The sequence below is a fragment of the Eleginops maclovinus genome, chromosome 12 (genome assembly GCF_036324505.1).
Source record: "Eleginops maclovinus isolate JMC-PN-2008 ecotype Puerto Natales chromosome 12, JC_Emac_rtc_rv5, whole genome shotgun sequence".
In the NCBI taxonomy this organism is placed as follows: Eukaryota; Metazoa; Chordata; class Actinopteri; order Perciformes; family Eleginopidae; genus Eleginops; species Eleginops maclovinus.
In genome coordinates this window covers 19,685,988-19,698,493 of record NC_086360.1, presented here as the reverse complement: position 1 = coordinate 19,698,493, position 12,506 = coordinate 19,685,988, and the positions used below count along the sequence as shown (strand labels likewise).

The 12,506-nt window shown below is 39.1% G+C and overlaps 1 protein-coding gene across 1 annotated transcript; it reads left to right on the top strand.

Moving 5' to 3' along the window:
- The first annotated feature begins 579 nt into the window (after positions 1–579).
- lrrtm4l2 (leucine rich repeat transmembrane neuronal 4 like 2) lies at positions 580–3,740 on the top strand. Its single transcript, XM_063897775.1, has 2 exons — positions 580–828; positions 1,205–3,740. Exons 1-2 carry the CDS (start codon positions 825–827, stop codon positions 2,821–2,823), a joined length of 1,623 nt encoding a protein of 540 aa, XP_063753845.1. The 5' UTR covers positions 580–824; the 3' UTR covers positions 2,824–3,740.
- Positions 3,741–12,506: the final 8,766 nt, after the last annotated feature.

The window sequence follows — 12,506 nt, the reverse complement described above, 5'->3', positions numbered from 1 at the left end:
ACTCAGCTTCCTGTTATTTCCCGTTAGTGCTGATGAATGAACGGTTGATTTTGATCAAGGAAATTGTATTTCATCATCATGGTCAGCAGCGTGTTATGTGGCTGATGCCATCTTTATACTATTGGATAATATACTTTTCAATTAGATTAGATTTGTGTTTAAATATTTTTCTAACAGCTATACTCTGAAAACCACATTTTTTCTTTTAAATGTATTTTTAGAAGTCAAAGAGCCCCCACATTGAGCAAGGTAAATATAGCTTAACCTATATAGCCTACAGTATTCATATTTTTGAATATTTATTTTAAATAAAATATATAGCCAATTAATGAAAGAAAAACATTACAACGAACTCATTTAGGTATACAATAAATACTATAGCTTAACATGCCTGGTGGGTATACTGTATGTTTATGATAGGCTTATATGTGTGCTTATGGACGCCTACGCATCTGAGAGGGGAGAAACAGACACAAGCAGAGGGAGAGAGGGAGGGGGGAGAGAGAGGGAGAGAGGCTGCATGAAGTGGGGTTTAGTTGGCGCTCAAATGGGTTATTGCGCACACAGCAGGCTGTGCTATAACGAGAGGCGACTCCAACTACGACCCGAGTGAGGGCGTCCTGTTTCCGCGCCTCATACACACATTAGGGGGTTTACACCGCTGCGGAAAAACTTGCATATATTTTATTTTCTCCTTTAATTGAAGACATAAGTGATACTCGGTATGTTGATCGTCTCTGAGGCTGCGTGAACGGCGGGTTTCTCATCTGAGAGCAGTTTAATGTGCTCTTTATTTCAGAGGATTACTCCTTTCCCCACTAACGATGGGTAAGTCTATTTTCACATTTACTACTGCTATGTTCAATTACACTTGCAGATTTGAACAGTTACTAAACTGGATTTTAGACATTTAAAGACAAAAGAGGAATCATACTGTTTAATCTACGATTCTTCACATTGAAATATAATTTCCCCTGCACTTGGTTCTCTGTATTTTCACATTTCCTCACCTTTGCTAACATCAGCCTCTTATTAATTCTTCATGAAGCAGGTCTGGTGTCTGAGACATCAGACCTCAAGCTGCTCCTCACTACATGATTTCGTCTTTAAAAAATATATTTCTCTTATTTTCTTATACAATGGTCTTTGAACGCATTTCTAAAACATCCTTTTGATTGCTTGGACCCCACTCTACCCCCAACAGGTTCTGTGATGTTGGACTGGAGGTTATCGTGGCTTCTTCTGCAGGCAGCTGTTTTGCTGCTGCTCAGCAAGGGGGAGAGGATGTGCCCTGCGAGTTGTCGCTGCGAAGGGAAGATTGTTTATTGCGAGTCTGGCATCTTTCAAGGCATCCCAGAAAACATCACCACGGGATGCCAGGGTCTGTCTCTGCGCTATAACAGCCTGTTGGTTCTGTTGCCGTACCAGTTTGCTCACCTCAATCAGCTTATCTGGCTTTATTTGGACCACAACTCCATCAAAGATATAGATGCTTTAGCATTTCATGGTGTGCGCAGGCTCAAAGAACTCATTCTCAGCTCCAACCAGATAAGTCATCTGCACAATAACACATTCAGCGCCATACCAAACCTTCGAAACCTGGACCTATCTTACAATCAGCTGCAGTTTCTGCAGTCAGGACATTTTAATGGTCTGCGCAAGCTACAAAATCTCCACCTTCGATCTAATGGCCTGAAACAGATCATCACTCGTACCTTTCTGGAGTGCCGCAGCCTGGAGTTTTTGGACTTGGGTTACAATCGTTTGCGGAGCCTCATCCGCACAACCTTTTTAGGGCTGTTTAAGTTGAAGGAACTTCATTTAGAGCACAATCAATTTTCCAGGATTAATTTCTTCATTTTCCCACGCCTCACTAACCTCCAGGCCCTTTATTTGCAATGGAACCGCATACGATCCATCAATCAAGGTGTGCCTTGGACCTGGCACAAACTACAGAAATTGGACCTGTCGGGGAATGAAATCCAAATGTTGGATCCGGCGGTTTTCCAGTGTATGCCGAACTTACAAATACTCAACCTTGAATCAAACAAGCTCAGCAGTGTGCCTGTGAAAGCCGTGGCAGCGTGGACCTCACTAACAACCGTCAGCCTGGCAGGTAACGCCTGGGACTGCAGTCCGAGCATCTGCCCTCTCATGGGATGGCTCATGAACATCAGAGATGCCAAGGACATCAGTATGATATGCAGCAGTCCCAAATCTGTGCAGGGCGAGAGAGTGGTGGATGTAGTGAAGAATCACTCAACCTGTGCGGACATTTCACATGTTTTCTCAACCACCGCTCTAATCCTTCTGACCTCCACCCAAGTTGTGAACATCACAACTCCTCTGTCTCCCTCTGGTGTTACCGATTTTAGTACGGAGTCACCTGTACAGACGTTATCCACTTCATCTGTTCTACATAGTGAGACTGACAGAAAGACAGCAGAGTCCACAAACATGAGCTCCACATCACCTTTCTCCCCTGAAATCCCTACATCGTCTATCCCAGAGCTACACTTTGAACATATGGCTTTCCATAAAATCATTGCAGGCAGCGTAGCCCTGTTCTTGTCAGTGGCATTGATCCTTCTGGTTATATATGTCTCGTGGAGGCGCTACCCCAACACCATGAGGCAGCTGCAGCAGCACTCAGTCAACCATAAGCGCAGAAAAAAGGCCAATAAGCAGGAACAGGACCTTAACTCTCAATTGCAAGAGTACTATCTGAGCTACCATTCAAACTCAGAGACAATGGACTCTCTGGTGAATGAGTCAAGGCCATGCACGTGCACCATATCAGGATCCATCGAATGTGAGGTCTGAGCTGCCAAGTCCACCTTACGAGACTAAAAGTGCAATTGCTGTGCAGAGGGGAAAATGCTTTTTCCACTAGATTAAGTGCATTTATCTCTAATTTGAGATGATAGATTCTGCAGCTATGAAGGAAGTACTTGGGGGCGTAGTACAATATCATTATGTGCACATAAAAGGAAGACTTACAGAGGGATATATTTGGAGCTAATTATCACTCTGACTGACACGAGAACAGTGGTGGGGTCAGACAGGTTAGCTGCCTACGATCCAACTCAACGCCTGGAGCTGTGCCACAGTAGAAAGCAGACCTGTAGAAAGACTGACCTTATTCCATGTCAAACTTTATCACAATTGGAAGATACCAACCAACAAAGCCACTTTTTACTTGCTAGTTTATTTTTATTTTTATGTAGCTTGTAAAGCATTTAGGATGTGTCCCTTTGAGTCAAAGTGTGAGTATGTTATTGGGATGATAGTCTTCTGGTTTATTAATTTGGTTGGTACAGTGTTGCACCTTATTCTCACACAATGCTATTCTCCAGCTAAACTACTGTACATTTGGCATACCAGTGCAGCAACTAAAAGCAGCAATACCCGAAGAAGTGGAGGAACAATCATGGAGACATCCCGTCCTGAGATCTTTTGCATGAATTAATTCTCCTCACCTGAGATCCTCCATTCTCTTATTTAATGATAATTTGTATTCGAGGACAAAGTTGCATTTTGGTCATTGTGGTGAATAAACACCAAACAAACTTACTATATTCAAGTCTAATCTCAGGACCTATGTTTTCGAAACTGTAAAAATGTGTCAAGTCCAATGAAGGCCCTGGTTTGTCAAAGATAACTGTTTTGATTTTCATAAAGATTTTGTGTTGATTATTCCTTTCATTATGATTATGCATTGTTTGTGTAAAACATAACGTTGTGGGTACTTGGCATTTTATGTGATAATGACTGTAATTAAAAGAAAAACTTGACAAGTGATGAAAGAAATTATGTGTTGTGAGAATATCGACAACTGGTGCATCACATGGGGGGGAAAAGAACCCCTTCTCTAAATCCATGCATTGTGCTTTTGATGTTATACAATTCATTGGGTTTGCAGCTGCATGCTAGAGGAGCTGACATATTTTCCATCACGTATCTTGCTTTCTGCCTGTCTTCTCTTCTATCCTCTCCTGGCTCGACAGTATTGACAACGGTATTGATTTTATTTGGATTACACATCTCAAACAAAAGGCCATGTCATTCTCTGGGACATAAATGCAGTAAAAAAAAAAGGCTGTTTAATACTCTCGCCTTTCTGGTAAACCTGTGTGATTTTAGTGCAAGTGGTGCCTTAGACAGGGATGCCATTCTTTGTAAAGGAGGCCAAACAATTGTACTGTCCGTGAAAACTGTCCTAAAACTGATTAGAAATCACTCTTTTATATATTCTCAGTCAGTTCTGAAATATTGCTCTTGGGTTGTGAAAGGATTGGGAGAATAGAGGGTGGCTGCTGAGGGACAGTGGGTGTTACGGGTCAAGGCAGTTCTCCTATTACAGAGATATCAACCACTTTAGTATGTCTTTTTCTTGTCCACTCTTTCCTTCTCCCCTTGCTCATTAATTATTTTTTCACCAGTTTGCTCACTGCAGGAGAGTAAATTAACCTGCACCAGGGGGACATATGTCCATGTGTAAAAGCATGAAGGCAGGATTAAGCAGTGCCGGTGCGATGATGTAAAAGTTATGTGAGTCGAATCAAAAGACACTCATCTACTACAGTCATTCCCTCGTTTTCTCAGACATGTTGTGAAGTAAATACATCTGAATCCTCCTTCTATTGATCAACCATTAGCCTGTTTACACATCTGTGCGGAGTATGTTGAAAGTTAGACTGGTCAAAGGTTCTTTAGATAAGGATTTATGATCTCCTATAATTCACTTTCTAAACATGACTCAGGCTTTCTCTCTCCTCTAGGCAGGCATGGAGGCACGCTGCCAACATAATTTATATCCATATATTTAGTTTCCAACACATGCATATATGATGAATTTCCTCTCAGGGCCAATGGGAAAATATGCCAGGGCATACAAAAAATGTAATATGAACAGAACTAATGATTTGTTGATCTAATTTTGGCAGATATTGTAATTAGTGTTTGATTTGTCATATAGTGACTGATGAAAAACAATTCCCCGTGTTTTGAAATGTTTTGGTTTTGTGTGGCTGTGAAAAGATTGCTGATTAGAGAGCTGTGGTCGGTATCTTGCAGATCATTACTGGGGGTATTTGTTCGGATGAAGGATTGTGGGAGTGCACAGTATTGATGTAGTAGCACAATGCAAGAATAGGATTACACTCCATTGACAAAATCTTAAGAAAAAAAAAAAAAAGCCTATAGGCTCCAAGCTATGAAAAATGTGCTTTTGAGTTAATCGAGGTATACTGTTCCATAAGGTACTCCAGCTCATCAAGAGGCCAAAACCAGAATCAGAGATATCTTGCCTGGAAACATCCAGAAATATGGTGTTTTCTCTGCACTTCCTGTAAACACTCACTGTGAAGGGTAACTTCTTAAGCCTTTTGATTGTAGGCATGTAATTTAGATGTACTTGTCATACATGTATTTCTTTTTATCTGGTGACCTGATTTCCATTTGTGAGGTGAGTATGTAATAGTTGGACATTTTGGAAAATAGACTTATTTGCTTTCTTGCTGGATGAGAAGATCAACATTACTCTCATCCAGTCCAGTAAATATAACACTAAAGTCGGCAACTAGTTAGCTTATCTTAGCATACAGAGATGAAACAGCTATCCTGGCTGTGCAACTCAAATCAAAACTTAATATGCTTATTTTAAATCTGCCTTGCGTAAATCTGTACAAAATCCAAATCATAAAAAGGTGAAGGTACAATGTTAATGATGACTTATATACTGGAATATTTTGTAGCCAGGATCCATTACTTCCTCAATTATCTGCTAGTTGCCTGGAAACCGCAATGCTCCTGCAGACTTTGTCTTTATGGTGATTTATTATGCACACTTAGGTGATTGATTAATAGCACACATTTTGTTTTTTAAATAAACGGCACCATTTGATATCTTGGTGAGTAAGGGATAATGTGCAGCGAGGTGGTCATTAATGAAAAAAATCATGGAACCTGACATGCGCAGGGTGGTGACCAATATCTGGAACTGCGACAACAAACGACTTAAATTAAAATGAAATGCAGCTCTGATAAGTTGACTGCAACTGTTTAAGTCTGTTCACATATTCTTACAAGTCCTTAAACAATGTCAGAGCTCATACCTTGTTCCCGTAAGTGTTTACTTCCTGTCTGCTTTCTTCTGTTGATTTCTCTGACGTCCAGTGCTTTGTCTTTTTAAACCTCTTTCCTTTTCTCCCTTGATCGTCCTAAGCAACAGTCATTATCTTGCTAAGCAGCGGTGTGTTTTTGAGTATTAATCTCCCTCTGAAATGTTCAAATTGACCAATCTCAATCCAGTATTCAACTAAGCCAAGTCATAAAATGCCATGGCATCTATTATTTAAGAAACCAAGCAATTCTAAGTCAAATCTGACATTTTCCCATCAATACAAAGATTGATTAATAGTCAGATCAGACTCAAAAGATCAAATAGGGGAGAAGACTTTTTGGGACTATTGCTTGTAATTTAGTTTTTATTGTTGTTTGTTTTGCTGGAAGTCAAGTGTTGCCTTTGTTTAGAGCAAGGCTAGCTATTTCCCCTGGTTTCAAAATGTATGCTAAGCTAACAGCTAAGGCTTTAGATTCCATTTGTGTTGATTAAAGATATCAACCATCTTAGTCTCTGCTAGAAAACAAATAAGCATATTTCCCGAAGTGTTGAACAATTCCTCCAAGCAAAGGTTTTTTGCAAACTATCAGCAAATCAATTGTGCTAATGTGCTGCTAAGTTCAATAAATGCTTATAGCTCCTTTCCATGAGCATATCTCATCATTGCACTCCCTATTGTATTTGTGAATACCAGCCTGGCATTAGCTAGAAGGGATTTCTTCAAGGATGATCGAGCCAGAGAGGTCCAAAGTTAGTGTTCAGCAGACAGAAATATGCCTCCTTCCTACTTTCTTTCTTTCTTTCTTTCTGTCTTTCTTTCTTTTTTCGTAACAACTAGTAGCATCATAATAAGAATTTAAGTATCCAACCTGTAGCACCTTTAAGCTAGATAGTCAAAATAATGAGTTCCGGGCTGTCAAATTCAACTGATTAACGTTGTCTGAAATTGGAGTCAGTGATGTATGAAACTATTCAAATACAGTTGGCACCGTTTGGGAGAAAAGTTGTCCCGTCTCCTGTGCTCCAAAACAGGATTTCTTTGTCACTCCACCTTTTGTGCATGGTATGTCACCTGTAAAATTCATTTGAATGCTAATGCTTTTGTTACGTGTCCCAGTGGACCTTCAGAGGATAAAAAAAATGTCTCCTTGCTGCTTTTTCTGTCAGTCTGAAAGCGTTGTTAGTGGTGAGAAAGCAGAAAGACTTTTAAGTGTGCTGTATAAAGCCACTCCCAGGAAAATAATTTAGTTTAGTCACTTTCCAGTTCATCGCTAACTTGAGACGTAAACGCTCCAAGGATGCTTAATGAGGAATTGCCCTGCATTTTGTAAAGAAAGAGACTTCCACCACTCATGATGCTGATACTCAAGGTTTAGCACCCAAAAAATACATGCCTATACTGTACAATGTCAGTGCCATTATAAGAACCAGAAAAGGAAAGGTTGTATGATTTATATTTTACTTTCTCATCCATATTAAGTGATCCCATTGCAGTTTTGGTTTGCTTAACATCAGGAGATAATTTGAAGCACAAAGCCAGTTAACAGCTTGACCTTTTATAGCTACAATTATACTTCCCTTTGACAAAATGTCTTCCACATGCAGGGCCTTAAATCATTGTTATGTATCTTCTGGCCACATGTTGAGAATGTAGGTATCTTGCTTTACATGCACACTGTATGATGTAACAGCAACACAGTGCTTTCTTTAGAGATGTTTTCGTTATTTCTTTGATTTATTTCCCCTGATTCTTCCTTAGTTCTGTTTCCCACGCGGGGGAAATCTACCAAAAGCCAACAACAATTAAATGTATAAGATTTATAAGCAGCCCTGCTAGTCATGCTGTAGTTTCCTTTGTAATAAAACACCACTATGGTTCCTATGATACAGAGAGTGAGGCAGCATCCGTGGAGGATACACTTTAAAAAGGAAAGTCATTCAGTTCTGTGAAAAGAAATTTCCCCTGCTTGATAACCTCCTACACACACACACACACACACACACACACACACACACACACACACACACACACACACACACACACACACACACACACACACACACACACACACACCCAATCAAATGCACACACACACACACACACACACACACACACACACACACACACACACACACACACACACACACACACACTCAAGCTCTCCTTTTAAAGACAGTCTATCGATTTGACAGCTGCCATGTGACTGAGAGGCAAATGACTTGAGAAACTGAAACAAAAAATAGCAATAATAATTGTTGTGTAATATTTAATCACCGGAAAAAAATCAATATGTCATATTAATTTAATAACTTAGGAAAACAAAATGACATTGTGATAATCAGGCAATTTTCATAATGCTGTCAATTCACCATACAGGAGAACCGTAAACAGTGCCTTTATAAACGGCTGTAATATATTGCTCTTATTAATTTTTTCCTGCATTGGGACTCTTTTTGACAGAAGCCCCTAAGGCTCAATGCTGTGGGCTTCTCTGCTACTGCATGAATGATCGCAGCATTAGAGCAGCCGAGGCATACAGTGCCACGGTGCTCCGAAACACCCTAATAAAGATAAAAATGTACCAAACCCATCTTTATTACCGCAGAGACTCCACAGTGAAAGCTGTTAAAGGGCAGGAAAAAAAGTTACAGTGGAATGAATGAGCACTGCGTTTGCTGTTGGAGGTTTGACTGCCTTTAACAACTTCAACCTTATAGCTGCTGGGATTTTTCCCAACAGGGCACTTTCGGGTTTGTGTGCAGCAGATTCTTATACAGTTGTTTGTAAAGTGGCATTGAGTAATCTGTGGCATTTAATCGACTCCTACTGGCAGCCAAAGAGCTGTGGTAACATCAGCATCAGCATGGCACAGCTGACGGTATTTCATAAATAATAAGAAAGCATTTTTAGTGGGGCTTGTTTGCTAATTAGAGCAAATATCCATCGGCAGAAGTGGATGTATATCACATCTGAAAGAAGAGTCACGACAACGCTGTTTGACATTTTTTGGCTTGAGGATGAAACATATTGGTCATAGCTCCATTCACAATGCATTGCTCATTTTAGCCTGGGGGACAGTGACACTGTGACTTGTTGACACATTTTCAGTTAAACAACGGAACAATTTTGAAGTCCTGTACGTGCGACCCATTCAAAGACCTACTATTGTTGTTAAAGAACTACCTGCTGATTTAAATTGCCGCTTGCGGTTTTCAAGCTTTTTTTCTGTGAGAGCAGAACCCAGTTTAAATATTGATCAGTTTAAAAGCTGAACATAAGAGAGTGCCTGCGAGGGTCTGATAACAGTGATCATCCTCCTTTTTGCTTCAGAACAACAAGCCAGAGTGAGAAAAGTTTCTCCTCTATAATACAATCACTACTCCAAAATTCAATGCTGCATTTACATCCAGTTCAATAGCGCACTAATCAGCTGAAGTAATGATTGCTCTGTAGCTCCCTGGTCCAATCTTTAACTCTTGACATTTATGAATAGGGGTTTGACTATAAAACACCTTCGGCATGGTGGAAACACAGAAGTTAGTTTCCGCAGATCAGCGTGATTACTGCGGCTAGAAAAGCAAACTAATTAATTATCGGCTAGCTGATGAGAATTTCATTGTTGACTTTTGTGCCCCATTTGCTCTCAAAATAATACCATTCATCACTGCTGGGTGTCTAGTGAATGTTTTAATTTGGGTTTAATTAGCATGATTTTTATATTTTTGGGAATTTTGTTGTTTTTGTTCAAAATATATTGCTGCAATATTCATGCCCTCTGATATTAATGCAACCATCATAACGTTTAGATAACTTATGTTGTCATGTGCAATGAGTGTTGTCATAGCAAATTGCCTTGCTTGGTTAAACTAGAAAGATATTTTTAAACATTTTAAACAGATTATAGTTATTTATCTGATTTATTCTAAAATGAATGCACAGCATAAACTACTAACTGACCATGTTTTTAATTTATGCGTTTGTTGTATATGGTTGTATTTTGATATTAATATTTTTTTTAATACTTTTTCTTCTGTACATGACATCTAAAATAAGCATTTGAATTTCAAAACCAGCACAAAAATGAATAAAACATGCTCATATAACACATTCATACATTATCTGCACTCATCAGCATATATTTACAGCAGTATAAAGACTTATTTTTCGGAAACATGAATAAATAATGTTATTGTCAACAATCTCTCAATACTTTCTGACCTCTGCAGCATTTCTGCGGCTCTCCAAGCATGTTGTTTTTGAAAACATTAACCTTCAAAAAAGAGTCAGGAATGTACACTTTATCGTTTTAAAGGGCTTTATAATAAAAGATGACTTGAACCTGACTAAATAGCAAATTTGATATATCACGTCTCAGTGCTCCAGTGAGTGTTTCCGACAGCATGTATGTAAGATCCACTCAAAAATAATCTATGGTGCCCATGTTTATTATGATAAAATAAAACCTAAAATATACAGCTCTTTCTTTAAACATTGCATTAAGTAGGCAAGGCCGCCAGTATTTTACTTAATAAAGCACGCTTGAAAGATCTTAATCTTGATTAAAAAACATGTCTTTCCACAATGTATTTATGCAATCTCATTTCCAAGTGAAAATCATTTAAATACTGCAAGTGGCACATTAATGAGCAAATGGGGAAGTTGTGCATGATAGCCACCATCGTTGCAGTCAATGCACGCTACTAACCAACATAAACGTTTATGCATCCTAACAATGCATCACATCAATTTTAATAAAACTTTAAGAAGCAAAGATGTGTCATAAGATGTGTACCATGATCCCAAAAACTGGTCACATCCAGTCCACAACCTTATCCTCTCAGCTCATCTGCACATTGAGTCATTAAAGCACTCATTAAACGTCTTGATGAGGATTGACCCATGCAACTGCTGGAGCATACAGCACCTTATCACACACACACACACACACACACACACACACACACACACACACACACACACACACACACACACACACACACACACACACACACACACACACACACACACACACACACACACACACACACACACACACACTGGCAATATTGAACTGTGCTACAGAAACAGTGTTTTAACTGCAACATAACAAATGAGACAACATTTGAACTCAAAACCTATTTATTTTGACTCATAACGAAATCCAGGACTTTTTTTTATGTATCCAATGTGTCTGGCTGCCATTACAAATATGAGCTGTAATGTGGAGGAGAATCTATAGCCTGACGTAAATGAGAATAAATATATGGAGCAGTTAAAATGTATCAGTAGACAGCATAAAATATGTCGACTGCTGACTCCTCGGTGTAAATGTATAAATTCACACACTGGTATGAATAAGACATGATTAATAATTGTGTTAAGGGTATGAAGACTTAACATAGATATAGTAAAGCACTGTTATGGTCATGGCATCGTTCAAACTCTAAATCTCCACCATTGTTTTTAACTGTGCAACGGAGAAAAACAGCACAGATTGACTGGTCCTCCTGCCCATCTATTCCTCACTGAACTGTGTGATATTTGGCATCTGTGTTTCTTAAGTGGCGCAAAGCGAGGGTTTTCACTGCATGAAGTTCAGCAAAATCCCAAAAATGAAAGGCAACGGCTATTTCGGTGAGACTTCTTTCTCTTTATCAAGTCAGACAAATCTTTTTTTCCTTCCAGTTCAAATGAGCATCTCAATTCAGAGCAGGCAATCCACCCACACCATCCAGCATCAATATATCTGTATGCTGTGTCTGAGTGTGTTTGTGTGGGAAGCTTTAGACCTTCAGTGTACAGTATATATATGCAAGGTCAGTCCTTGATGTATTCTGGCTCGTCCTTGTTTAGTCCATGTCTTGTAGTTTGATTCCAGTCAAAGTCAGGATCAGGGTAGGGTTAATAATAAGTTAAAGCAGTTTTCTAAAAAAAGATGTATAGTAAAAAAGGCTTAAGTGACACTTATTCATAATGATAAACCCTTTTATAATTATCAACTGCTTGTAGTCGCAAGCAGCTTCACAGAGCTTCTTATTGTCTTATTGTTTTAGTTTTATGTCCCAAGACTTTACTGTTTTGGTAGAGTCTCGCCATGCTTTCCAGCTGCGCCAGAAATCTTTATAAAACAACTCTACACTACCTGCTGTGAACAGAATGAAGCATTAGCCGCTAAAGAGCAATATACTCCCCTCAGGAGTTATAAAGACTTATCAGGGGATTAACAAAGGACTTACATGTGCAATATTTGTCCCTCCCCATCTTGTTTTTGTTGTTTTTTAACCAGAAGCAACAACAAGGGATAAAGATGAATACAACTGAACGTTTCATTAATTAAAAACAGACTTTGAGGGGTTAAAGTAAACTTAATTTCTCTTAAGT